This window comes from Gigantopelta aegis, chromosome 12 (assembly GCF_016097555.1).
Source record: "Gigantopelta aegis isolate Gae_Host chromosome 12, Gae_host_genome, whole genome shotgun sequence".
NCBI classification, from domain to species: Eukaryota; Metazoa; Mollusca; class Gastropoda; order Neomphalida; family Peltospiridae; genus Gigantopelta; species Gigantopelta aegis.
In genome coordinates, this window is record NC_054710.1 from 42158783 (window position 1) to 42186582 (window position 27800).

Genomic DNA, 27800 nt, shown 5'->3' on the forward strand with positions numbered 1-27800 from the left:
AAATCCAGCATCTCTCACGTCGGATAATATACGTTCACGTATGTAGTTACCACACAGAGTGATTAATTCATTTGTATCGTTTTTGATCTGTAATCGCAATGTGATGAAGAAGTGGAAAAGTGCTTCCCAAGAATGGTGTCGCCTGCATCAACACGAAACTCGAGGAGTGCTTGAAAATTGCCTGAATTGTGGCCAACCTCATTCAAATGCCTGGTGTCCTCTAAGTGGGATATTTTGCTTTCCACAAAACAACACTGTTTTCACGATGGACTGAAGTTTTTTTCTGTTTTCCAGTACTCGTTGTTGGAGAGCCTTGTTGACTTGCTCGTGCACTTATACCTGAATGCCAGACATGACTTTCTTGAACTCCATTGCTGCCTCAAAGGACTGCTTGTGGTATTGGTCACCGCGGCCACTCTTTCCGTCAAAGTGACTGCCTAGAACTGTAGAGGCTTTATTGTAGTTACTTGTGTATGGTCGTGTGACAAGCAGACTTTGATACTTGGTTTGACCAAACAGTGAACAATAAATGCACATACCACCTTGAGCAACATCAGAATATACTAGACCAGGATACCTCTTGAGCCACGATAGTTGGAATGTACGATTTTGTCCATGTTTCTTTTCTATTGGAAAGACTGTGTTTTTATCAGGTATTACGTGTTTGGTCAGCAGCTGATATTTCTCTTTCTCTATTTACCGGTAGCTTGTTCACCTGAAATATAAAACATGTATGAATGAAATATGAATATGCATGTAAATTGTTTGTGAGCGTGTCTAAATTATCGACACCAAGAAAATCATATGTTTTAGTGTGTGTGTGTGTGTGTGTGTGTGTGTGTCTATATAGTATAATAAACATGTCAACCTCCACTAAGAAGAATCGAGCCAGGACTCTCCATGTGGGAGCCAAATGATCTTGCAACTGAGAATCGAATGAGAACTGATATCAGATTCCAATGATCTACCAACTGAGCTAGTATATAAAAGGGAAATTCCCAATAGCTGAAACCTGCAAGAGTACTTTATAACATCACTGACACAATAAAATAGTGCCAAAATCAAACGTGTGCATTTTTATACCAAACAATTATTGATTAATTTGTCTACCATTTATTTATTTTGTTACAGAGAAAAAATATGCATGTGTACGACACAAAACAATCATTGAAATTATGGCATGTATGTGTGAAATTCCATGCACCATTGTTTTTATAGGAGTCCATGGGACATTGTCCCTATTCACGACACATACTATACATTCGAGCCCCGTATGAACGATTTTTACAGTAGGAGGGCGAAAGATGCTAAGGTTATTTGTGTATATTTCAGAAGAAAAAGTATAGTTTTGCCTGAAAAAAGTGGGGGGAGGGGGGGGGGGGGGGGGAGAGGTGGAGTTAGGGCTGAAAAAAACATCCATCTAATAGTATTAGTAAACTCCATGGAAGCAGCCAGATTTTTTTTGAATTGGATTAATTATTTTTAAACAATCTGTTTCATTTGGTTAATATTGCAAAACGAAAGTTAACAACTTGGAGAGTTGGATACCTTATAAACACCATCTGGATTGAAAGCAAACACAACTCACCTTTATTGACATCAGAATCAACTGCCTTATGTAACAATGCTGTGGGTGGGTCAACAGTTCCCACACTGAAATGAAAACATTAATAAAACATAAGATAAACCGTTAAAGTATTTTGCAATGCAGTTATGTTCTATTATGTGACCATCATATTATGTTAATACAAACAGTGGTTGAACTTGCAGGATATGTATGTGACTAGTTCAACCAAACCCCACGTAAAGACCACCCCGGTTCTCAGACCGCCCAACTGGCACTATAAAGACCTTTTTTTTTAAAGTCCAGAATATTTACATATAATTTAAATGTAACCCAGTAATAGGACCACACCACTATAGATAGCTAGGCCGTGACGTAAGCATCGTAATCAAAACAAGATGCGCGCGCATACTCACAGGTAGAAGTATGTGTTTACTATGTATATCTCTTCTATTTCAGGGCTCGAAATGCAGTGTTCGTACATGCACCGGTGCATGCTGATTTTTGCGTGTGCATGTAACTTTTAAAACTGGGTGCACGCGGTGCATGCTAATATTTTTCAAGTACTGTGTATTGCGTATACTAGTATCCTGTTGTCTACCAAATTCAGACTCAAGTTGTTGAATTTTGCGTATGCATTTCGTAATCTGTTCGCCACATGAAAACAATAACTTTTATCTTATGGGCGCATCCATTTTGTATCCCATAATCCTACTTACAACAATGGCGCCTTTTCGGTCATTTCCGTGAAATATATTTCGAAAATTGGCGGCAATATCTCGGTTATATCCGTGAACGGTATTAGGGAAGGTGGTCGAGACCGACTTTGGGGTAACACAGTTATTGTCGTCACTGACAAATTGAACTCCGCCAGATTTGTGATCAATACAAAGTACCGTAACTGCCTTGAACATTTTCGACCTCAGATATGGGCACTTGATCAGATGATTGCGAACGTGCAGGTGCGTTACTCGCGTAGTTGACTCGAAGTCAGCCAGTGATTATTTCAATCGCAACTTCTCGTCGAATTCCGTAGGCTAATTTATATTATACCAACAGATCTTATCCAGCTAGAAAAGTTGATAACTTGCTTAATACAAAACACAAATATTCGTACGTTTTTGTAATAAGCCTATTATAGATTTCTGTAAGGCGTTTACGTTGGGTGAAATTTTCAAATTTGATCAAGAATCAGTAATAAACGCAGTTGTATAACGTTCCGGTACTGTTAATAAATAAATATAGGTATTGCCGAATAATTCCGAATAGCTTCGTATAAAAAAAAATCAACACTGTAATCAAGGTAATTAAAATAGTATTTTCCTCATTGTTAACAGGATTTACCTTATTTTTGGTGCATGCAGAATTTTAATGGTGCATGTAACTTTTTTTTCAGCATGCACCTGGTGCATGTAGATTTTTTTTTTCATTTCTAGCCCTGTATTTGGATCGGATTTTTTTACGATCTCGTGTCATTGAGGCTGTTAATAATCTATCCTTTATGCGATATATAATATTTGGTAACTGGGCTATTCTGTCATTATAATATTATGGAAACGCATGAACACTTTTGACAGTAAACAAATATTTAACAACCAGTCTCAATCGTATTAAATACATCAGAAGTTAAGTGTTTTTTAAGAGACATTTTTAATATTATATTTCATAACCCTACAAATTATGCCTACCTCTAGAATTACTGACGTCTGGTAAATACACACATTAGTTTTTCTTTTCACCGTGGCTTTTGTTTGCTGGTGTTTATTTCAATTTCGAATTTTGCCAGGAAGAGTTATTTCCCTTAGATATAAAGAACAAATTTTTGGGCCTACTGGTAGTATTAAAGTAAATGAGTAATAAAATAAAAAATAGTAAAATAACGTAGCCTACATTTCAATAAAGTTAAGTATAGTTGTAAAACATATGTCTGTTATTCTTACCTTTCAGATTTTTGACAAAAGAAATCTGCTAGTTTTCTTTGCTTCGAGTTTGTAGACGTCATCTTCTTTTCAAGACGCAATTATGTTACCGCAAAAATAATTTGGGTTAGCGAGACTATTAACGCTAGCCTCGACGGTGCGTTCATTGTTTATTCCGTGTAAAACATGGTAAACACCGTACGAAATAAAACAGACGAGTTTGAAGAAACGTACAATTAACATTTTATTGTTTAATGTGTTGTAGGCATATATTGCCTACGTACGTGCTCTATTTTGATGCTCATAAAAAATATTTTCCACAGAAATTCAGGGGTGGGGGTGTGTCTAAGACCCCCCTATAAAGCTTGGGGGGGGGGGGGGTCTACAGACCCTTCAGACCCATCCTAGATCCGCTGCTGGGTAATATCACACCTTCGAATGAAATCGAAGGCGGCCCGACAGCGGGCCGCTGTAGGAATATTTGCCGATGATAGCCGCTTATGTCCGATCAAATGCCGACATCGGACCGACGATGCATGCTTGCTGGGTAAGTACTATATTATTTTGATTTGTACCTGCATATATCAGAATAGAATGTAATGTGAGTGCGTACGTGCATACGTCCCAAACTGCGTTCACCTAACGACAAACACACGAATACGATATTTACGGAGATATTATTTGACATTTTTCAGCTACGATACGTGAAACAAAATAGATTGCAATCAATTAACGTAAAAAACAAAACAACATTGTGGATGTAACACAAATCATTCTAGTAAACAAAAGTGAAACACCCTCCGGTAAACAGGAAAGAGTGACGGTTCTAACTGCGTTCAGGCGCATGCGTTTGCAAAAAGTATCGTAACACGCATGTGCGGTTCGTAATTTTCCATTTTTAAGGCCACTACATGAAAAAATATATGTTTCTTAACTATGCACAGTTGACGAACACTTAGTTAAATATTTGTTTAAACGGATAAATTCAATTTGGCAAGCGTTCTGGTCTGGTCCGCGTTTTATCAACACATCGCTAAAACTTGATGTCAATACTGATAGGCATTACGTTTATACCAGTGAATAGTTTATAAATTATAAAAAAAATTAATGAATTGATTCATAATTAACACAATTTATACACTCAAAATTATTTACAATTATTATGAATGGATTATGAATATTATTCACTACAACAGAGGCACAAAAATGTAGCATACCTTTTGCAGATCGAATGTAATAATTGAAAACAGGGGTCTTAAAAATCGTAAACATTAAAGCCGCACATCCTAGTTCCATCCAGCGAAAATAAATTATAATTTGGTTAATCTACAAACCTGTAACACACTTAGATCACGTTTTTATCAAATGGAGTGAAAAAGCAGGTTTTATATCGATAAGTATCACAAACTTTGACGTCACTTTGCGCTGCATATCTGCCAACTGCTTAAATGATTAACTTTTCAACACACATATTACAGCTTCCCAATGAAATACAGTGATATTAAATAGATGTACATACACAGCGTTTTATCGTCTTTCCAAAAAATATAATTATTTAATTTGTAATTCGGTTAAAACTAAATGACATCGCGTAAAAAGTATGACGTCGCGGCCATTTTTACAGCTGATAGGGTCACATGATAATTTGTCTTAACGCGGCGTCTGACGTCAATGGCTTCTTTCAGAAGTGTTTTCAGGCATTTAAGACGTGGCTCATTATAGAGAAAGGTCGATTTTGTCACTGATAACGAAATGTGATATTTTAAATGTACTTTGAAAAACACTGAACTTCAAATGGATTTTGAATATATTTCTATACTTCGGCACATCGAGTTCACATATTCAGTTGTTAAATTGAACCTATTTCTATTTTTTTTTTTTTTTTTTCTCTTTCACAATTTAGACCAATAGTCCAGTCTGTAAGATAAAATGAGCTGTTTTTTCCAGTTCGCCTCTCTTTCCATAGAGTTTGGTGTGTATGGCAGTTTCGATTGGCCACTCAGCTTGTCTCAGGTCTTGATGAATTGGACACGCCTGTAAGATGTGTTCTGCTGTTTGGTCTTCCAGGCCACAACTGCAGGTTGGTGTTGCTGCAAGTTTAAACTTTCTGAACATGTGAGTATTCAGTCGGTTGTGGCCTGTCCGGAGTCTCAACAGAGTTACTTGTTCCAAGCGACTGAGAAGGTGGTAATCATCTTGTTCTGTCCTGGATCTGTTGGCTGCCTTTATCAAGGTTTTCTTCTCTGAGAAGCTAATGTTGTTGCTGGGCTGTACATGATTAGCTCCTAGCTTGGCTAGCCTGTCTGCTTCCTCATTTCCTGGAATCCCACAATGTGCTGGGATCCACTGTAGAGCTACTCGTCTTTCCTTTGCTACCTCTTGCATGGCTTCATTCAGGTGAGGAAGTTTTTCCCCTTGCAAGGCTTGTAGGACTGAGAGAGCATCTGTGAGGAAGACAACTTGTTGACAGTCTTCTTTTGCATCCTTGATCATTGTAGCAGCCTGAATAAGTGCATGGGTTTCTGCATTGTAGTTGGAACTGTGGGTGCCGGTTGGTACTTTTGCAGTTAGGGTATTTCTTGAAGGGAGCTTGATAAATATGCCTGCCCCTCCATTGGCCACAGCATTTGTTGACGAACCATCAGTGTATGCATGGATCCAAGATTCTTCTGGGTACCGGTCACTGATCATAGCCATTGCCAGTGACCGTTTGACCAGGTCGTTTTGGGAGTCTGCTGAAGCCAACTGTGGGACAGACATGTTGATCTGTAGATTGGCTTGTTCATCATTCCATGGTTGTGGAAGATCTGTTGGGCAAAATAACCTATTGAACCTATTTCTATGTTTTCTTTGAAGTTTCAAGTCATTTCACCCTAGCGCATTTGAGCGCAAGGCGTCCTAACTGGGGTTGTCTCAACAGTCATGGCGGCAGCCATTTTATCAATCCCATAATACATCGCTTCAAGGTGGCACTGCCTAGTATGTTACATGTGTTTTTAGTTTTTAAAAATAAATACTAGTATTAGGGCCTAAGTTGCTGAAATTGTGTTTTATTATAACTGACCATGTGTCAAATATCGGAGGTGAATCTAGCCCAAATACATTATGGCTAGCGAGTTCTCACCCACAATTACATTGTTTTGGTTGTTTCTTGCATGGAAATTTTCTTCCTTTTTATTAAAGTTGCCATCTCGCCTCACATTAATTAGCATAACTTCATAGAAACACACCTACAGTTCTTATAAAGAATTGTGTGTGACAGTAACACAATTTTAATAGTTAAATATTTTTTTTTAGATATTTTAGGTAATATTCCAATCAGCACACAGTACCCTCCCCCACATGCTATATTGTTCTTTTTTAATGTATTTTCCAGCTTTTTGTTTTGCCAATATATTTTTTATTGTTACTCAGCTTAAATCAAGACCTCCCCAACCAAACCACCCACCCACCCCCCAAAAGAAGACACGTCATCCTCCCCCCCCCCCCCAAGAACAACATTAATTTTTCTTCGAAATATTTTCACTATCATTAATCACATTTGTATTATCATTTGTAAAAAAAAACCATTCAGCCTTTTATATATTTTTTTCCAAATCTATTTATTGTTACTCAGCTTAAATCAAGAACTACCCCACCAACCACCCCCCACCCCACCCCAACCCCCACCACCACCCAAAAGACCCGTCACCCCCTCCCCGAACTTTATTTTTCTACAAAATATTTTCACTATCATTAAAGGGACACACCCTAGTTACGGCTAGTTGTTAACCATTACGGCGTTGTTTTTCGCTATTAAACCCATTTTTTCACAAATAAAATTGCACTTTACTTACCGTTTATTATTTAGAATATACATTTCCATTCACCTGAAGTGTTTTTTGGTAATCCTGGTAATCCTGGTTTTTGTAATACCACAAAATGCATTTTTCTTATTTCCTAAAAACGAACGCATGTTTGAGAAAAAAACGTTGAGCAGACAAGGTCTAATCTATTTTTAGACGGGATATTTCCATTTCAATGTCACAGACGTTGGTATACCACGTGACCGTTATCATTTTGGTTCGGTTTGTTTTCTCGTGCACGGTTCGCGCAATCAACATCCGATTTGTTGTTGTTCATTTGTGAGATTTTTCTTCACAGTTCGTGAACATTTCAGTAACAATAAAGTTCAGACAAGTAAGTGTCTCAATACAAAACGTTACAAACCCTTAAAACCAATAATTTTGCTAAGTCTTACGATATCTGGAGACGGGATACAACCAGGATAGAGGCCAACCACCGAGGCCTACTGAATATTCATGACCCCGCTTTTGGTGACGTGTATTTCGGAAACGGAAACTTCTGCACTGCTGAAACCAACATGGCGGATTGTTCTATGTGGGAAAATTTATTTCTACATAAATTAGATAAGTTTAATGGATATGTTTCGACATTAGAAGAGGCTCTAGACGTTATAAAACACTTTGAAATCACCACAACATCGAAATTTGCATTGTGCAAGCAATCGGAGAAGTTTGGATGCACTGAAGGTTTGAACAATTCATTGAATGATTGACCTCAATTTGATGTGATTCAATGATTGGCATTTCAATAATCATAATGTGACGATATATAATGAACAAAAACAACAAACGAAAACGCCCAGTGCTCACAAACAGTAATGTATATTGCCTGGGTGGTTAGGCATGAGTTCGACCCGTACCCCCCTTTGAATGGCTAGGGTAGTTTCAGGGATAGGCCATAGGGTTAAGTGCCATCGGTGGTGCTCCCGGCCTACACCTATGGCAATTAGCAATTGAATTTGACAGATCGAACTGTCTTTAACAGTAATGAGATGTATAAAGCCTCGGTGGTTGTCCTAGATGTTGAAATCAGTGAGTCGTATGCTCTCTAACAATAATGAGATGTATAACGCCTCGGTGGTTGTCCTAGATGTAGAAATCACTGAGTCGTATGCTCTCTAACAATAATGAGATGTATAACGCCTCGGTGGTTGTCCTAGATGTAGAAATCAGTGAGCCGTATGCTCTCTAACAATAATGAGATGTATAACGCCTCGGTGGTTGTCCTAGATGTTGAAATCAGTGAGTCGTATGCTCTCTAACAATAATGTGATCTATAACGCCTCGGTGGTTGTCCTAGATGTACAAATCAGTGACTTGTATGCTCCCTAATAATAATGAGATGTATAACGCCTCGGTGGTTGTCCTAGATGTACAAATCAGTGAGTTGTATGCTCCCTAACAATAATGAGATGTATAACGCCTCGGTGGTTGTCCTAGATGTACAAATCAGTGAGTTGTATGCTCCCTAACAATAATGAGATGTATAACGCCTCGGTGGTTGTCCTAGATGTACAAATCAGTGAGTTGTATGCTCTCTAACAATAATGAGATGTATAACGCCTCGGTGGTTGTCCTAGATGTACAAATCAGTGAGTTGTATGCTCCCTAACAATAATGAGATGTATAACGCCTCGGTGGTTGTCCTAGATGTACAAATCAGTGAGTTGTATGCTCCCTAACAATAATGAGATGTATAACGCCTCGGTGGTTGTCCTAGATGTACAAATCAGTGAGTTGTATGCTCCCTAACAATAATGAGATGTATAACGCCTCGGTGGTTGTCCTAGATGTACAAATCAGTGAGTCGTATGCTCTCTAACAATAATGAGATGTATAACGCCTCGGTGGTTGTCCTAGATGTACAAATCAGTGAGTCGTATGCTCCCTAACAATAATGAGATGTATAACGCCTCGGTGGTTGTCCTAGATGTACAAATCAGTGAGTCGTATGCTCCCTAACAATAATGAGATGTATAACGCCTCGGTGGTTGTCCTAGATGTACAAATCAGTGAGTTGTATGCTCCCTAACAATAATGAGATGTATAACGCCTCGGTGGTTGTCCTAGATGTACAAATCAGTGAGTTGTATGCTCCCTAATAATAATGAGATGTATAACGCCTCGGTGGTTGTCCTAGATGTACAAATCAGTGACTTGTATGCTCCCTAATAATAATGAGATGTATAACGCCTCGGTGGTTGTCCTAGATGTACAAATCAGTGAGTTGTATAACGCCTCGGTGGTTGTCCTAGATGTACAAATCAGTGAGTTGTATAACGCCTCGGTGGTTGTCCTAGATGTACAAATCAGTGAGTTGTATGCTCCCTAACAATAATGAGATGTATAACGCCTCGGTGGTTGTCCTAGATGTACAAATCAGTGAGTTGTATGCTCCCTAACAATAATGAGATGTATAACGCCTCGGTGGTTGTCCTAGATGTACAAATCAGTGAGTTGTATGCTCCCTAACAATAATGAGATGTATAACGCCTCGGTGGTTGTCCTAGATGTACAAATCAGTGAGTTGTATGCTCCCTAACAATAATGAGATGTATAACGCCTCGGTGGTTGTCCTAGATGTACAAATCAGTGAGTTGTATAACGCCTCGGTGGTTGTCCTAGATGTACAAATCAGTGAGTTGTATGCTCCCTAGATGTACAAATCAGTGAGTTGTATAACGCCTCGGTGGTTGTCCTAGATGTACAAATCAGTGAGTTGTATGCTCTCTAACAATAATGAGATGTATAACGCCTCGGTGGTTGTCCTAGATGTACAAATCAGTGAGTTGTATGCTCCCTAACAATAATGAGATGTATAACGCCTCGGTGGTTGTCCTAGATGTACAAATCAGTGAGTTGTATGCTCCCTAACAATAATGAGATGTATAACGCCTCGGTGGTTGTCCTAGATGTACAAATCAGTGAGTTGTATGCTCCCTAACAATAATGAGATGTATAACGCCTCGGTGGTTGTCCTAGATGTACAAATCAGTGAGTTGTATGCTCCCTAACAATAATGAGATGTATAACGCCTCGGTGGTTGTCCTAGATGTACAAATCAGTGAGTTGTATGCTCCCTAACAATAATGAGATGTATAACGCCTCGGTGGTTGTCCTAGATGTACAAATCAGTGAGTTGTATGCTCCCTAACAATAATGAGATGTATAACGCCTCGGTGGTTGTCCTAGATGTACAAATCAGTGAGTCGTATGCTCTCTAACAATAATGAGATGTATAACGCCTCGGTGGTTGTCCTAGATGTACAAATCAGTGAGTTGTATAACGCCTCGGTGGTTGTCCTAGATGTACAAATCAGTGAGTTGTATGCTCCCTAACAATAATGAGATGTATAACGCCTCGGTGGTTGTCCTAGATGTACAAATCAGTGAGTTGTATGCTCCCTAACAATAATGAGATGTATAACGCCTCGGTGGTTGTCCTAGATGTACAAATCAGTGAGTTGTATGCTCCCTAACAATAATGAGATGTATAACGCCTCGGTGGTTGTCCTAGATGTACAAATCAGTGAGTTGTATGCTCCCTAACAATAATGAGATGTATAACGCCTCGGTGGTTGTCCTAGATGTACAAATCAGTGAGTTGTATGCTCTCTAACAATAATGAGATATATAACGCCTCGGTGGTTGTCCTAGATGTACAAATCAGTGAGTTGTATGCTCTCTAACAATAATGAGATGTATAACGCCTCGCTGGTTGTCCTAGATGTTGAAATCAATGAAGTGTGTAAACCATGTAAATGGTGGAAAAATTAGTTAAATATATTCACTCCTCGGTGGTTGTCCTAGATGTTGAAATCTACTCCCCATCTTGAATTTTGAGATGTATAACGCCTCGGTGGTTGTCCTATTATTTACGTTTTTTACAATTTTCTTATATTATAAATTATATAGATCTGACGGCAAAGAATCATCGTGTTGTTTGGTCAGACACCCAGGATGTTGCTGGGACAAGACTGGTGTTTGATGGGTGCCCCTACATGGTGTTAGGGAAAAGAAGACTTGAATGCCAAAATGGCCCCAACAGGCACAAAAAACGCAAAGAGAAACAAGAGGCAGAGAAGGTGTTAAAAACGTTTCCTCGTTCTCAGTATATAACTCACTTTGAGCTTCATAGAAATATTCTCGGAATTGTTGCATTTAACAATATGTTTTACTTTGTTAGAACTATATATACAGTCAAACATCGTTATCTCGATGTTGAAGGGACTGGACCAACATGCTCGAGATATCGGTAGCTTAAGATAAACAACAGTTTCCTGATAAAAATTATCCCAAACACAAATTTATGTTTGCAAACTTAACAACACTAAACAGTATAGTCCTTTTCGTATTTTAAATAACCCTGTTTTATGTGTTTGAATTTCTTCATGCTGACATGGTTACTTATTTTATATTCCATTAAAATTGTGGCTTAGGAATGAGAAACAGTTTCTATCAGTTTGTTACAAAATTGTTTACAAATTACTAATTGATCAAGACTTCTTTGTTCACAAATTACTAATTGATCAAGACTTCTTTGTTCACAAATTACTAATTGATCAAGACTTCTTTGTTCACAAATTACTAATTGATCAAGACTTCTTTGTTTACAAATTACTAATTGATCAAGACTTCTTTGTTCACAAATTACTAATTGATCAAGACTTCTTTGTTTACAAATTACTAATTGATCAAGACTTCTTTGTTCACAAATTCGTCTGGTTTTTGTTATAGAATATTATTGATTGTGATATAAAAATAATTATAAAAATGTAATTAGTAATTTCTATTACTACATGCATGTATAGCAACTGGTAAATTTGTTTAAATTGTTTAGGCTACATGTTATTATTTATAGTCAAAAGAATCAGAAGATCATGCGTACTTGAAAAAAAGAAGATCATGCGTACTTGAAAAAAAGAAGGTTTCTTGTTCAGGACACCAAAAAGGTCAACTGCCCTGCCACAATTCACCTGCGGGAAATTGCTTGTTTCCCCAAATATCAGGTATATTTTGTGGCACATTTTTAACAAATCTCGCGGTTGTATTTTTTGTGATTATTTTTTGGGGGGGGGGGGGACGTTAATTCTTAGTTTTTGAGTACCCCTGAATTTGTTGAAACTTCACCAGTTTAAGATGGAATAAATTGCCATTGGTCTCGCCAGATCAATTTGATAATGGCCATATTTATTATATATTCCCAGTTAAAGTGCAACATCTGAAAAATACGGCTTCAAATTTGTCCCACTCGAGATCAGTTTTGCCTAAAGACAGTTGTCCCATCCTCCTACAAACAGGTTTTTTAAATCTAATAAATGACTTCTTCAAAGGTGATAATTGTACATAAGTGGATGTGCATTTGAAAGACTTACATTCAGTTTTATGAAAAGCCATGACCAAATTATTGCTGACTTTCTATTTCCAGATTAGAAATTAGAATTTGAATTTTTAAAAGTATTCAATAAAATTCTTAAAAGTGTTTTTAATTATAATAAATAGGTTGTGACAAAGTCATGTCAAAAGAATATTTCATTACATATAATTTCAGCACAATTACAATCACAAATGAAGTGTGACACAACCAAAAAGGTCAATTGTATTTGACTTGTCTTTGAACTTGCCAAAATTCTCTGAATTTGAAGCATCAAGTTTTCACGTACATACAGAAATGTGTAGTGCACAAGTAATATCTGATCACAAGAACAAGAGAACTAAGTTTTCTGCAAAGCAATTTTTTATTAACTTTACTTCAAATGATTAACTGACATATATGTAACACTAAAAGTAACTGAAGCAACATTTGCGAATCATAAAAACTAATAAGAACATATTTTAAAAATAAAACATTTGTGTTCAGTAACTTGTTCATCTAAATTGTAAGAAATACATTAAAAAGTACAAAAGATATGTACACACCTTTTTACAAGATGGGATTATCTTGCTTAAAATGCCCATTTAAGAGAATATTAATTTGAGAACATTAACACCAAATATTAATTAATCCATGAAACAATTTACAAAAGTTACATGTTATAAATTAAGTTATAAAATATTATCTTTGGCACTTATGTGTATGATTTGGATAACTTACACTTTATACCTTTATTAATCGTATTACCACCCGAACCTGTTGTTATTAACATCGTTTAATTTCTTGTTTCTAATGAAATCCAGATTTCTGTCAATGATAAAAGGGCGAAAGAGAAAGCTTCACATAGCATCAAACAGGATCTTCATGATAAGACACTGGAGTGGGAAAAAAGGCTATGGATTTCACTTCCAGACAGTGAACAACACAAGAATCACATTGTAGGAGAGGAAAGTTCATTTCATGTTTTTAGTAATCTACAGTTTTTCTTTATAGTGACCAGGAATTGCTATAAAAGTATACTTCATTGTTTAGACAGGGCTTGTAGATTATGGTAGGTCCACTCCCATGACTAGTGATATTCAATGTTGGGCTAGTAAATAACTACTATTGCCATGCCTGACAGCTAGTGAATATTTTGGTGTCAACTGTTGCAGTTAAGTATTTTGTAAATATAAATATCCTCACCCCACCCCAACCTCCAATGTTAGTGTTTTTAAGCTCTATCTCCCTCTTTAGGTGACGTATCTGATTATTACTATTATTTAGCAATATTATATTAACCTAAAAGTGAAGTAAGGCTAGTAAATTTTTAATCACGGCTAATAAAAAAAAGAATTTCTAACTTTGTAATGTCTCAAATACAATGGAGGTTTTATATTTTGTTTTATTCAGATTGGTGGTGTTCTACAGCCGGTGGATGAGGTCATACGCCTAAAGATAAGAGAACTGGTATTAGAGGGTGTAACATCAGTCCAAGAAACCAAACGACATTTAGATATATTTGTTGCAAAAGACCTGTTTCTCAACAAAATTAAACCAAAAAAAAACAACCGCAGATTTTACCCACATATTAATGACATAAGGAACCATATGTATTTAGCTACAATGGAATTAAGACATTCCAAAATTGATCAAAATGATTTGGAGGCAAAGATACAGATTTGGAAAGATCATAATCCAGATGATCATTACTTTTTTAGACCCTGTGTGGGCAGTTATACTTCACAATTTGAGCAAACCAATGTTGAAGTTGATAACATCTTTGATAACATTGCTGCTAAAAATAATGATCATAGCAACAATTTATTGTTTGTTCACCAAACCCACTGGCAGCAGCATCTGTTGAATAAATACGGCAATGAAATTTGTTTATTGGATGCCACATACAAAACCATGCGTTATGCACTGCCTCTTTTTTTTGTCTGTGTGAAAACCAATGTTGATTACAAGGTTGTTGGCACATTCATATGCCAATGTGAAGACAGTTTTTCAATCAAGGAGGCTTTGCACATCTTAAAGTCGTGGAACAGCAAGTGGTCACCATCATATTTCATGACGGATTACAGTGAGGCAGAAATCAATGCTATAGAATCAGTGTTTCAGGGTTTGTAAAAATATGTCGTCTTTTATGTTTTTGTTTTGTTCTATGTTATTTATGGTAGAATTGTATTCATTTCCTACTTTTGCCCATTTGTTCTTACAATATATATATATATATATATATATGTATATACACATACACGCATACATACACACACACCATTGTACTGCACGTGCAATATATATAACATATACAGTAATATATTTGTTATCAGGGTGTTGCTTGCCTGGCCTCTGTTAGTCTGGCATCACGCTGTGTGTGTCCGGCGGCACCATCTCCAGACGTCATGGCACGTCACCGTGCAACATGGATCGGCTTGTTGCGTGACCTCCCTAGATCCGGCATTTTGATATGAGTTCCACGGTTGACTACCTTCCGCTGTACTTGGGCATGGTTCTCACATCCGGGTATGATTCGGGAAAAGAACTATCCTTCCACGTATTCACATTGTTTCTACCCTTGCATATCCACCTGAACGTACGACAAGGCATTGAAATGTGAGGAAGAAATATACAGTCATCCCAGATATAGGTGTCAATACGCACTCCGACTGCAGTGGTGCCAGATAAAATCACTACTTTTTGACATGAACAGACATGGGTGAAAAATTACACTCCCAATCCCATTCGATCCGACGTCACACATGGAAGATGTCGGTGTATAGGCGTCGTGAACGTTATGCGGAAGTGTGCGAACTAGTAGACAGACGGCGGGGGTAGTGTCATGGTGTGGGCAGCCATCTCACTACTGACCTGGTCCACATGCAGGGCAACATGCACAGGGCTACATTGACCAGACCTCCGGCCAACATACCCAGTTATGGCCAACGCCAACGCGGTGTTCCAACATGACAACGCCACGGCCTCACACAGCACGTTTTCCTACAGAACAGAACATTAATGTCCTTCCTTGGCCATCGACCATCAGCATTTGAACCCAATTGAGCATCTATGGGAAGTTGGACCGACGCCTCCGACAGCGAAACCACAGCCAAAGACCCTGGCCGAAAGGCAGCAGCCTTCAGGCCGAGACCATCCCCCGGAAAATAGTCCGTATCTCTGGTTGCTTCAATGGGCAACTGCGGTGCCAGGCATTACGCGGAAACACCCGGTACACTCCAGATGACCTTGACCTTGGTTTGTCCTATCAACGTCACAATGGATAGATATATATATCGGACTCACCATTCAATAATCAATTCTCCAAATGTTACGACAATTGGTTTTGCGTTTCTTCTTTTGAAGAGTATATTTCATGACGGTTTACATGAGGCAGAAATAATGCTATAGAATCAGTGTTTCATAGTTTGTACAAATTATGTTTGTGTTTTGTTCATGTATTTATGGTAGAATTCCATTAACCTACTTTTGCCCATTTGTTCTTACAATATATAGATATATATATATATATATATACATAAAGAAAATGGAAAAGACCCAGTAAAAATACATACACACACACACATCACATGGTTCAAACCCCCATACAATTTCAACGCTATTGATTGAGACTAAACTCACTTCCTGTATAATATGCAAATATGTTTCCACGATTTTTCCACAATGTACACATAAGTTATATGGAGATTACAGGTTAGAAAGGGTTTTGAAACACGACAATACATGACTTTAGAAAAATGGACTGCTGTGGGTATGGTTAGGTCATGAAAATCACTTAGACAGCCTGCTCTTGGGAAGTCAAAAGCGTGATATCAAGGTTAAAATGTACCCACAAACTGGCAACATGATCCCGCGACAAAGGAAAACGTCTTGTCACCACCCTTCGACAGGACCATCAGATTCGCCTGATTGCTTTACGACAGATTTAAGCCATCATCTGTTGAATTCAGGGCTATATGTCGGCTAAGAATCAGCGACCGAACAGTAGCAATCGACTGAAAGATACCAGGTTAAAAAGTGACGACCATTATGGAATAAGACTAGACACATACGATTGAGGTTACAGTGGGTGCGTCAATATGGGGTACACAGGACGTCATTGGCGTTGTACAACCACAGTGATGAGTCTCGCTTCAATCTGAACGACTATGAAAAAGATTGCGTGTTTGAACCGTCTTAATGACATACACTGCATGAACCAAAAGAACATGACAGACACGGGGGTGGTTCTGTAATGGTGGGGGCGGGATAATCTACGACAACAGGACAGATCGGATATGGCTTCACTGGAAGAGTCACTGGTATTCGATACAGGGACGACATTTTGCAGCCGGTAGTGATATCGTTTTCACGCAGGGTTGGACGCAATTTGAGTTCCAGCATGATAATGCACGCCCTCACATAGCCCGTGTTTCGGTGGACTGCTTAAGAAATGCCAATATCAAAATGCCCCCACCAGCAAAAAGTCCAGACCTGAATCCAATAGAACATTTGTGGTATGTTTTGGGTCGTCGTGTTCGTGAACGCCCCATTGCGCCCCAAAACGTGGATCAACTGTTCTTGGCTCTCCGAGACGAGTGGCACAACATTCCAAGAGCTACCATCCGTACTCTCATTCAAAGTATACCCCGACGTTGTGCTGAAGTTGCGCGGGTGTATGGGGGACACAACCGTTATTAATATTCAATAAAACAACAAAGTTCAGGTTTTCTTGTGTCATTTCAAATGTATAGTGAATTCAAATTATATAACATAAACATCCGATCCCTTATTTCTTTCCATCAGTATATATACATATACACACACACACACACACACACACATATATATATATATATATATATATATATACACACACACACACACACCTATATATATATATATATACACATACACACACATATATAGACACAGACATACATATATATATATTTATCATATAATATCTTACATTTTCAGTGCAATCAAAGTATGTGAAATTTTTCAGATCACATACTTTAAGAATTTGATAACTTTGCAAATTAGATGTAAATTAGTCGAGGTCTCTGCACTAGCTTTATTGACATTTAAGCAAACATACTTGGGTGACACTCCATGATTGACATATGCATTCATAGTCATCAAATAAAAACATTTCAATGGCAATTTGACACTGAAAGCTGTCCAGCGTTCAGAAAACAAAAAATGTTAGGCATAACTTTATTTTGATAAATGACGTCATTTCCATTCATAAATAGACAGCACCACATATTGTTACGTAATTTGAATATCTAGTAATGGCGGACTAGAATTAAAGTTACGTGTACAGTTTACAAAAACACGTTGTATTAAGCTTGAGCTTATATGATAAGTGATTATTACCCTCGTGTATTTTGGTATCGTCAATAATATATTAGGAATTAAAATAATGTATTATGCTCGCCAGAGGCTCGCATAATACAATTTTTATTCCTAATATACGATATTGACGATACCAAAAAACATTCTGGTAATAACCTCTATATATCAATTCTGATTTCTACTGTATGTACGAATACCTTTTCTTTTTAATATAGGCTGTCACGTTTACCTGTGTGATTTCCATAGAGAGCAAGCTTGGGAACGTTGGGCAAGAACTGTCAGTCATGGGGTCAGTGGAAACCGCGAAGACATACGGTCTAAACTGAGACGGATAGCCAGAGCATCATTAGTTTCAGAATACGAGACGGCTGTTTGTGACTTGAAATTGAGTAAAGTTTGGAAAAGTAACAAGCAACTTCAAAACTGGTTTGAAAGAAATTGGCTGAACCAAAGCAAGGTGAGAGAGTAACTTCTATGATATTGATAGATCCACTGGAGAAGAGCAGCAAATTACTATCTTCAATGATTGTTTCATATGGAATGCTATATGATGACTTCACATATCACTTTCACCAGTGGTTGCTAGATCTTTCTAAACATGGCTACTGATGGAACTGCAGTTACTGTCACAATATTTTAGAATTTCTGAAACTTTAACTTTAATGGAATAACAATCATAATAGATCAACCAAAAAACTTTAACTACCCTTAAGAGGCACATATTGGTTAAATGTTTAGCACTACTGTCTGTTATGATTCAATTCATTTGCTTTGCTTTTGTATTCACAAGTTTGCTGTTTGCATTTGCTTTTCATTTTTAATGCTTATCTTTTTAAGATGTTAAAATTGTTTTGAATTGTTTGATAAATTCTGTTTATATTTAGCAAGTGTATTATTTCATTGACACAGAAATTCCATCAACTGAAGAGCAGAGTTTCTTGAAAATCCAGAAAAGTATACAAATTATTTATATATGATACCTTTAGACATATCAAGGTTCATTTTATGTAACAGAAATTACAATTCATGGTATGTGGGTTCGATTCCCACCCAGGACTATTCTTGTTACAGATAACATGGCATAAATTATTTTTGACACATTAATTTAAATTTGAACAAAAGATCAATTACATTTCTCTCATATGTAAGTTTCCTTTTCAATATGTACATGAAAGTTTACACTATATTCTCCATGGCACGAGGAATGGCAATCAAAATTCCAGGTGGTGAATAGCATAATAAGTACCAAACGCAACAAAAAAACCCTGCTTTTTAACCATTATGTACAACTTCATTTCCAAAACGTATTTAACTTTTTGTCTTAGTACCTCCAAAAGAAAGTATTGGTAGAAATATGTGCCATCTGTCGTGTCATGGAATATAAGCATGCTTATTCTTGTTCAAATGTTATTTATGTGTTATTGTTATCATTACAACATTATTCACACAATACAATTACAGTAAATTCAGGAAGTTTTACCCATGTTGTTTGTACAAAAGCTGGTGCATAAAGAAGGAGATTGTCCTGTGCCTTCACCATGAACTGTAATTTACAAATTTATGTTGAAAAAATATTGAATTATTGTGATTTCATTTGTTGTATCCTTGACATATCAATTATTATCTGTATATATTCGATTCCAACAAAACATGTATATTTGACTATTTTTCAGGTCCAAATTAAAAATGTTTGTACATATATCTTTAATCCTCCAAGCCATCTATAGACAATATGTTGATATTATTAGAACAATATTTGCCATATATAATTTGTAAAACAGGCTCCATCACATATTGATGAAGTTAGATACCTCCTTTAAAAACAGTATCAGTTTTGAAACATCCATTAAAAAAATTCAGTGCATTGTAAAAGTTTAAAAGTTAGTATCTGTAGGTAATGTATATTGTATTGTGTGCATCTTTTTCAGTACCTTCATTTTCTTGTTTATTAATTCTTGTGATAATGAAAATTTTTGTATTTCTGTATTACAAGGCAGGGATACAAATACTCTCAACCCGACTGGTTTTGGCCAGCAAATAATATCTTGAGATATGTTTGTCTGTCATCCTGACGGACCAGTACATATTTTGTGTTTTTATTACTCACGCGATGTTTTAAGTAAAACATATCTACATCATCTTGATATTAAAAGAATCCTTCAAATGTATCGGTATTAGATAGGGCCATTTCACAAATTTTTATAACATGCCCTAAAAGACTTAACTTTTAATATTTATATTGAACAGAAATATACATAACCACTAAAAAGATCATGTTCCAAAATGGTTTTTTACTAAAAGTAAAAATCATAGTTTGAAGCATTCTGCAAACATTATAATAAAAGGAATGTTAAAATTTTACAAACAAACCTCTTTTATAACCTATGTGATGTCATATTCAATCCACTCATATTTCATTGCAGTCACATCATTTTCTATAAGCTTTTGGATAGTAATTATGTCAAATAAAGCTAATCAATACTTTAAAATTCTGTTCAGAAGATATTTGTCAAAAATATACCACAATAGATGTAAATCATTAGAAACATTTAAAAAGTTTTAATAAAAAACATTTCTTTGCAGACTTTTTTTTTTTTTTTCTTTTTTGGTTGATAGCCTTTTGGCCTACACATTTATATAAATTTTGACCCCAGCTGGGATTCCACCCACCATTTGTCAGATGACTAGATCAAGTCTCAATTAATGAAAAAGAAATGGCCACAGGATCGTCAGAATGACAAACAAAAAATTTGGGTTTTTTTTTATGCACATTGCTATATACTAATATGACTGGTTTGAATAAAATGGATGTGATGTTAAATAATGATTACAGGAGCAAAGTTGTCACATGAACGACTATACTCTAAGAAACCCAATAGTATTAATATTATGTCTTGGTATCTTTTAATGCACTGGCAGTCTGGGATCGATCCCTGTCGGAGGGCCCATCGGGCTATTTCTCATTCCAGCCAGTGCACCACGACTGGTATGTCAAAGGCCGTGGTATGTATTATCCTGTCTGGGATGGTGCATGTAAAAGATCCCTTGCTGCTAATCGAAAAGAGTAACTCATGTGGCGATAGTGGATTTCCTCTCTCTATATATCTGTGCAGTCAGTTTAGAATTGATCCCCATAGGTGGCCTATTTCTCGTTCCAGCCAGTGCACCACGACTGTAACAGAGGTGGCGACAGCGGGTTTCATCTCTATATATCTGTGTGGTTCTTAACCATATGTATGACGACATATAACCGTAAATAAAATTTGTGGAGTGCGTCATTAAAACATTTGTCTTTCTTTCTTTTTTTTGTCTTTCTTTCCGATATATTTTATGAAAAACATTATTTATAACAATATTTGCCTGATATATTATACAAACTTTATGTATCTACTGCCATTTATTAACTTTAATGAAGCCATTAATTGTACATAAAAATTAAACCATACAAGTTATATATACTAATTAAAGAAAATAGATCACTTGATGAATATGTTATTAAAACTTTGTTTTTGTTAACGAACAAATAAATATGAATAATTATTCCAGCGTTGGGTTTGGTGTTTCCGCAAGACAAGGTTCAATGTAATGCTGAACACGAACAATGGAGTGGAAAGGCAAAACCGTTCACTGAAGCATGAGTATTTGTCATCTCAAGAGAGATAAGACATTATACATTACTACTATTAGAGAGTGGGTGACAACCACCTAGACACTATATACGTTACTACTATTAGAGTGAATATATCTGTGATTTCTTCATGTGTGACAACCACCTAAATACTATATATGATTACTATTAGAGTGAATATATCTCTGTGATTTCTTCATGTGTGACTACCACCTAGATTACTATTAGAGTATATATGTCTTCATGTGTGACTACTATTAGAGTGAATATATCTCTGTGATTTCTTCATGTGTGACAACCACCTAGATACTATATATGTTACTACTATTAGAGTGAATACATCTCTGTGATTTCTCAGTGTGTGATACCACCTAGATACTATATACGTTACTACTATTAGAGTGAATATATCTGTGATTGTGTGACAACCACCTAGATACTATATATGTTTACTACTATTAGAGTGAATATATCTCTGTGATTTCTTCATGTGTGACTACCACCTAGATACTATATATGTTATGAGTGAATGTGATTTCTTCATGGGACTACCACCTAGATTTTGTTGTGGGTTTTTTCCAAATTTTTATTACCCCAGAAACCATTTGGTAATGTCAGGGTTGGGGGCCCTGAAGTCATTACTTACAGTATGAGTCTATAATACAACTACTTATAGGCCTATATGTCAGGGATCTATCCAGACATTCTCTGGTACACAAAAAGGTCCCCCTCCCAGAAGAAACAGGCATTGAAAATTCTCAATGTGCCTTCATTGTTGAAGCAAAATGATGTGACGTGAATAACCTCTATTAAAAATAACCAATATACAATACCGTTACATTACAGGTTTCATATGGGCAGATAGAATTTTTTTTTAAAAAGAGCGAATGTCAAGAAAGAGAGAGAGAGAAAAAAAAAAAAATATATATATATATATATATATAATAATAATAATAATAAAAGAGTCAAGAAGACAGATTTCCAAACTATAACCATTAACCATTAGTTTCAAAGAAAATTTGCCAAGGTCTCCAAACTTCTTCAAATTCACTGAACTGACATTTTTTATACAATATATATTTTTCAATTTGCAGTTTATCTTTTATTATATTTTGAAGTGCCTCAACATTTAGTCCAGACTTCTGAATTTTCATTCTATAAATGTAATATTTTACATTAATAATTAGCCAATTAATAAATCTGTATTTTTGTCCAATGAGATGTGTTCATCTTTGGCTTGTAACCAATATTCAACAGCTTTCCAGACTTCAGCAACTTTTGTACAATTATAAAACAAATGTTCCAATGTTTCTGGTTGGAGATAACAAAAATGACAAATATCAGAATCTATATATTTTATTTTATGCAAAAAGGTATTTGTTGCTATTGTTCTGTGTATGATTTTATACTGGAACCACATTAAAGATGGGTTTTTTAAAACTGAAAACGGTAAACTGTAATAATATGCCCATATTTGTGGAGAAAAAGTACAACCCAGTTTACAATATCTTATTTGTGATGTAGGTATTACTTTATTCCTGTTCAATAATTGGTATATTGTTTTACATCCCTTTGTATCTTTTAGAAAAATTCTTAGATTGAAAGGGAAAATTAGATTGTTCAAAGGTACAAATATTTAGTTATCAGTTTTAATATTGCCAATAAATGTTCCGATTGCTCTTATTAAAGTGGCATATTCTAAAAAAATTGATTTTATATTGTATCTTGCTTTACAAACTTCATAATCCATAAACTGTCCTTGCTCATTCAATAAATCTTGTATAAAAATTATGCCTTTTTCAATATAGTGTTTATACAATATAGGTTTATCATCTTTAATGATATGACTATTATACCAAATATTTGTACTCATTATTTCATCATTATTTTTCCCAAGTCTGTTTTTGTTGTATCTTTAACCAACTTTGTAATACATTTTTCCAAAACAGATTTTTAATTAGTTTTTGTTTTTTCTGAAGGAAATAATCACCGTAATTTAACAAAATTTCTGTCTTTAGTCCTGTTATTGCCTGGAATAGAGTTTTCCATTTTGAATTTGTGGTAAAAAGTCTTCTTATCCAAGAGGCTTTTAATGCAATCATAAAATTTGAAAAATGTAACATTTTAATGCCTCCATTTTTATAGTCTTGTAGTAAGTTGTACTAATACTTCTCGTTTAATTCTTTCTGGTTTGTTCTGCCAAATAAAAAGTATACAACATTGTATTTATTTGTTTTGCTATTACCTACTTCAGGTGGATTTGGTACGGAAATAAGTAAATGAATTATTTGTGGTACTATTAAAGTTTTAACAACAACAATTCGACCCAAAACAGTCAACTTCCTTGATGACCATTGTTTTATTAATTTTTTCATTTGAAGTACTTTTTGTTCGAAATTATTTATACTAATTTGTTCAATATTAACAGAAATTTTCCTCACCCCAAGTTAGTTTCCATTTTGAATGATGTAATACCTCTTTGGAAAACTTTCTACTACCAATCCAAATAATTTTAGTTTTTGAATAATTAATTTTCAGACCAGAAACATTAGCATACTGGTCTAATATTCTTAGAGTTGTGTCCAAAGATTTGGGAGATCCGTCTAACATGAAGGTTGTATCATCTGCATACTGAGATATTATGTATTCTTCACCTTCTATGTTAATACCTTTAATTTCTTTAGAATTCCTTATTAATATTGCTAGTATTTCAGCACACATTATAAAAATATAGGGGGGGTCATATTTTCATCTTGTTCTAAAAAAAATATTTCCTCACAAATACTTAGGCCTACTTCTTTAATGTCTTCAGTTTTCTTTTTAAATAAAGAATAAGATATAGTTTTTGGGCTATCCTCATTTGGACCATATATATTGACAAGTGTGATTCTCTCCCCTTCTATAGTTATATCAAGTACTATATAATTTCCGGAAATATCTTTTTTCATTTTATGTAATTTGTATTCAAAATTGTTATTAAACAGAATAGCTACACCCCTCGAATTTCCTGAAAAAGAACTAAATATACATTTAAATCCCCATTGAGTTTGTATATACGGTTCTAACTCTGCTGTGAAATGTGTGTCTTGTAAACAATATATACTACATTTCTTTTGTTTTAAATAGTTCAAAACATCCCTTCTTTTTTCAGGAACTCCAAATCCCTGGCAGTTAACAGTCATAATTTGTATGCAAGCCATCTTGCGACATATTCGAAAGATGCAAATATAAAGTTACTATCAAAGAAAGCTGTTCTTATTTGGTAAAAAAAAGTGTTTGCATATATTAAATCAAAACAGGTTATATTTAATGTCATTTGCAATGCAGTCAGAATAGTCTGTCTTTAAAAGAAAAGTAGAGAGAAAAGTAAAAAAAAAAGAAAAGTTTTTTCTCTTAAGACCCATTGGTGCATTAGCTCTGTTAAAACAAACTAAATATCAATGATGGGACAAGTCAAAACAACTGGGCATATAACTCAAATACTTATGTACAGTAGTATACATGTGTATTTCATACATTACAAATATGTTTGTTGTAATATTTTTCAAATAATGCACTATGTAAAACTTAAAATATTTGTCTTTCATATGCATTTCAGCCATTTGTGGAGTAATTCCGATGAGGAAATTAACTGTATTATGGTGCTTGTATATCGACCAGGTAAGGGCTCTTGCTTTCAGATTGGAGGATGTGTCAATAAAAACCTCACAACAATCTATAATGAAAACACCCTCAGATTTGAGATGATGACAGATTTCCATTGGCATTGTCTTCCTTAATTTTTCACGTCCTGATAATTGGTTGCAGTGAAACATACAAAATATCCCTGGTATTTAGGAATGTTTTTGAAATGGTTATTTTATCAACATGAAATATAAATCCCAAGAGTACACTGATGACATTTATCCTCTGTTTCATTAGTGTGAGTAACAATTTTTGAAATGCTGTCAGTGCTGATCTGGGTGTAACATTTAACATCATTGAAATTAATTCCAGAATTTGTAGTAGTATATATGTTGGCAATCCAGTCATGAAGTTGACTTTCTCATCATTTAAGGACCGTCTTCTTCTTTTTTTTACGTTCATCGGGGTATGAATAAAAACAATCATCTGCAAACTGTGTGATTTGTTTTTGTTCATACCCAGATGGAACGTAAAAGAAATAACAAACAATACCTATAATTAAATTAGAATCATACTTGCTAAGAATAACACTAAAACTTTAATTTTCTAGTGGAATAGACAATGATCCGTTCATTTTAGTTTTATCATACAGGGCAGAAGGTTTACCTGCAAATAACAGTATATTAATTAAAAATTTTAATTAATTAATGTGTCAAGACTACATGTACAATAAATACATGACTTAATACAATAAAATGAAAAAAATAGATCTCAAAATATTTCTTTTTCTTTTCTTTGATTTAATACTTTGTATTTGAAATATTAAAAAAACAAAAAAGATGTTTGTCCCACCTTATCTTGCAAGCAATATTTTAAACACCACGCAGCAATCTGCTGACTGATAAATCAATCTCTTTTTCTTCATAAAAACAGTTCCTTTTTTATTCATTTCTTCAAGACATAAATTCATCCAAGCAAACAGCAGCTATATACTAGGATCCGGGTTGTTTCGCCCTAAAACCATTTCGAACTCTGCGTTGTTTCCCCCTTAGTCCTATTCACCCAGGGTTGGTTTGCCCTAAATCTCATTCGTACAGAGTCGTTTCGTTTCCCCCCCCCCCGCCCCACCCCCCCCCCCCCCCCCCCCCCCCCCCCAATATAAATAAATGTATTTATTATAGTTTTGAAGACTTTTTTTTCTATTTATTCATTATTGATTACCAAATATTAGGTAATAATCGGTCTTTGGATATTAATGTCTTATCAGCTGTTTACTTTTCGTCAGATGAAGCTACACGAAATCAACATACCACAGCACATCAGTAGTATGCAGTGTGACTGTTCTTAAATTAATTATTAGCCTAATGTGAATGCATTGTCTGTAAATTATGTTATTGGATTTAAACAAAATTATATTATTTTTATCTGTAAATATAAAGATGCAATATAGATTGCAATGTGTGACATCTACAAATCATTGGATAGAGGTCAAATCTATGAATAAATGTACTTTATACACAACATAAATATTAGGCCAAATCGAAACATGGTTAGAGGTACGAATCGACCTTGCTCAAAACGACTCGAGTGAACTAGTAATAAGGGTGAAACGACCTGTTACCATATACTTTGTTCCATGGGCGTATGGGGACTCTTTGATTTAGGGGGGCTGGAGGGGTTGATTTGCCCGAAATTTTACCCAGATAAAAACTGCCCAAATTTGTCGACGAATTTGGGGGGTGGGGGGCAATTGTCCCCCCTGCTCCCCCCACCCCCCCGGGTCGTACGCCCATGCTTTGTTCTTATTACGTTTTGCGCTACTATACTTGAAAATACGAGTTGTGTTTTTTCGTTTAATAAACGGGTGTAGACCGATTGTAAGCATGTGTGTACTTTTGATGTAGATTTTTCTGCATTGTTGGTTCAAGTAACAATTTAAAAATTTGTTCTAATAAATATAATAAAATTACAAAGCAGTTTTAAAATATACAGTTATTAAGTAGGGTCCCTTGTTACGGTATTGTAACGGAAACTTTCGCCTACGTCTCAGCGCTGAACTGAACAGAACACCGTGTTGATGTCAGCGCTACGTTATCGTATCTTTTATTTCTTTATAAAAAATACTACTATACACAATAATATCAATATCGTCAATGAGAATTTACAAGTTCAATGTGTCAATGCACACGTTTCCGTTTCCGAAATACACGTCACCAAAAGCGGGGTCATGAATATTCAGTAGGCCTCGGTGGTTGGCCTCTATGGTCTACCCTACTGGTTTTCAATCAAACGTTTAGTGGCGGAAATTACCGAGCTCAGTCGATAGTATGAGGGGAATAACTCTCTATGTTGTTATCAAACCTGGTCTCAGACCACAATTAATTACACTATGTTTTCTCATATAGCCCCAGTGGCTGTAGCACTTTTATTAATTTCACCAGGCCATTGGCATTTCGCAAGAAACCTTACCTGCCTGGGGCCAATGAACACTCAAAAGGACGACCTC

General features: G+C 35.7%; 3 protein-coding genes across 3 annotated transcripts; 2 read left to right on the forward strand and 1 right to left on the reverse strand.

Moving 5' to 3' along the window:
- Positions 1-5382: 5382 nt before the first annotated feature.
- LOC121386058 lies at positions 5383-6243 on the reverse strand. Its single transcript, XM_041516856.1, has one exon. It carries the CDS (start codon positions 6241-6243, stop codon positions 5383-5385), a length of 861 nt encoding a protein of 286 aa, XP_041372790.1.
- Positions 6244-7855: 1612 nt separating this feature from the next.
- Positions 7856-11626, forward strand: LOC121386838. Its single transcript, XM_041517852.1, has 2 exons — positions 7856-8015; positions 11244-11626. The coding sequence occupies exons 1-2, from the start codon at positions 7862-7864 to the stop codon at positions 11585-11587; spliced, it is 498 nt and encodes a 165-aa protein (XP_041373786.1). The 5' UTR covers positions 7856-7861; the 3' UTR covers positions 11588-11626.
- A 2426-nt stretch (positions 11627-14052) lies between these two features.
- On the forward strand, positions 14053-21711 carry LOC121386837 (the record flags this gene model as incomplete). Its single annotated transcript, XM_041517851.1, has 3 exons — positions 14053-14806; positions 18258-18499; positions 21589-21711. Coding segments are annotated over 3 exons (1113 nt in total), but the record flags the coding sequence as incomplete, so codon positions are not given.
- Positions 21712-27800: the final 6089 nt, after the last annotated feature.

Excerpts from the sequence above, each read along its gene's own strand:
- LOC121386058 (XM_041516856.1), bottom strand. The coding sequence starts at position 6,243 with ATGTCTGTCCCACAGTTGGCTTCAGCAGACTCCCAAAACGACCTGGTC.
- LOC121386838 (XM_041517852.1), top strand. The coding sequence starts at position 7,862 with ATGTGGGAAAATTTATTTCTACATAAATTAGATAAGTTTAATGGATAT. Across the intron at positions 8,016-11,243 it reads GAAGTTTGGATGCACTGAAG|ATCTGACGGCAAAGAATCAT; the intron begins GTTTGAACAATT and ends TAAATTATATAG.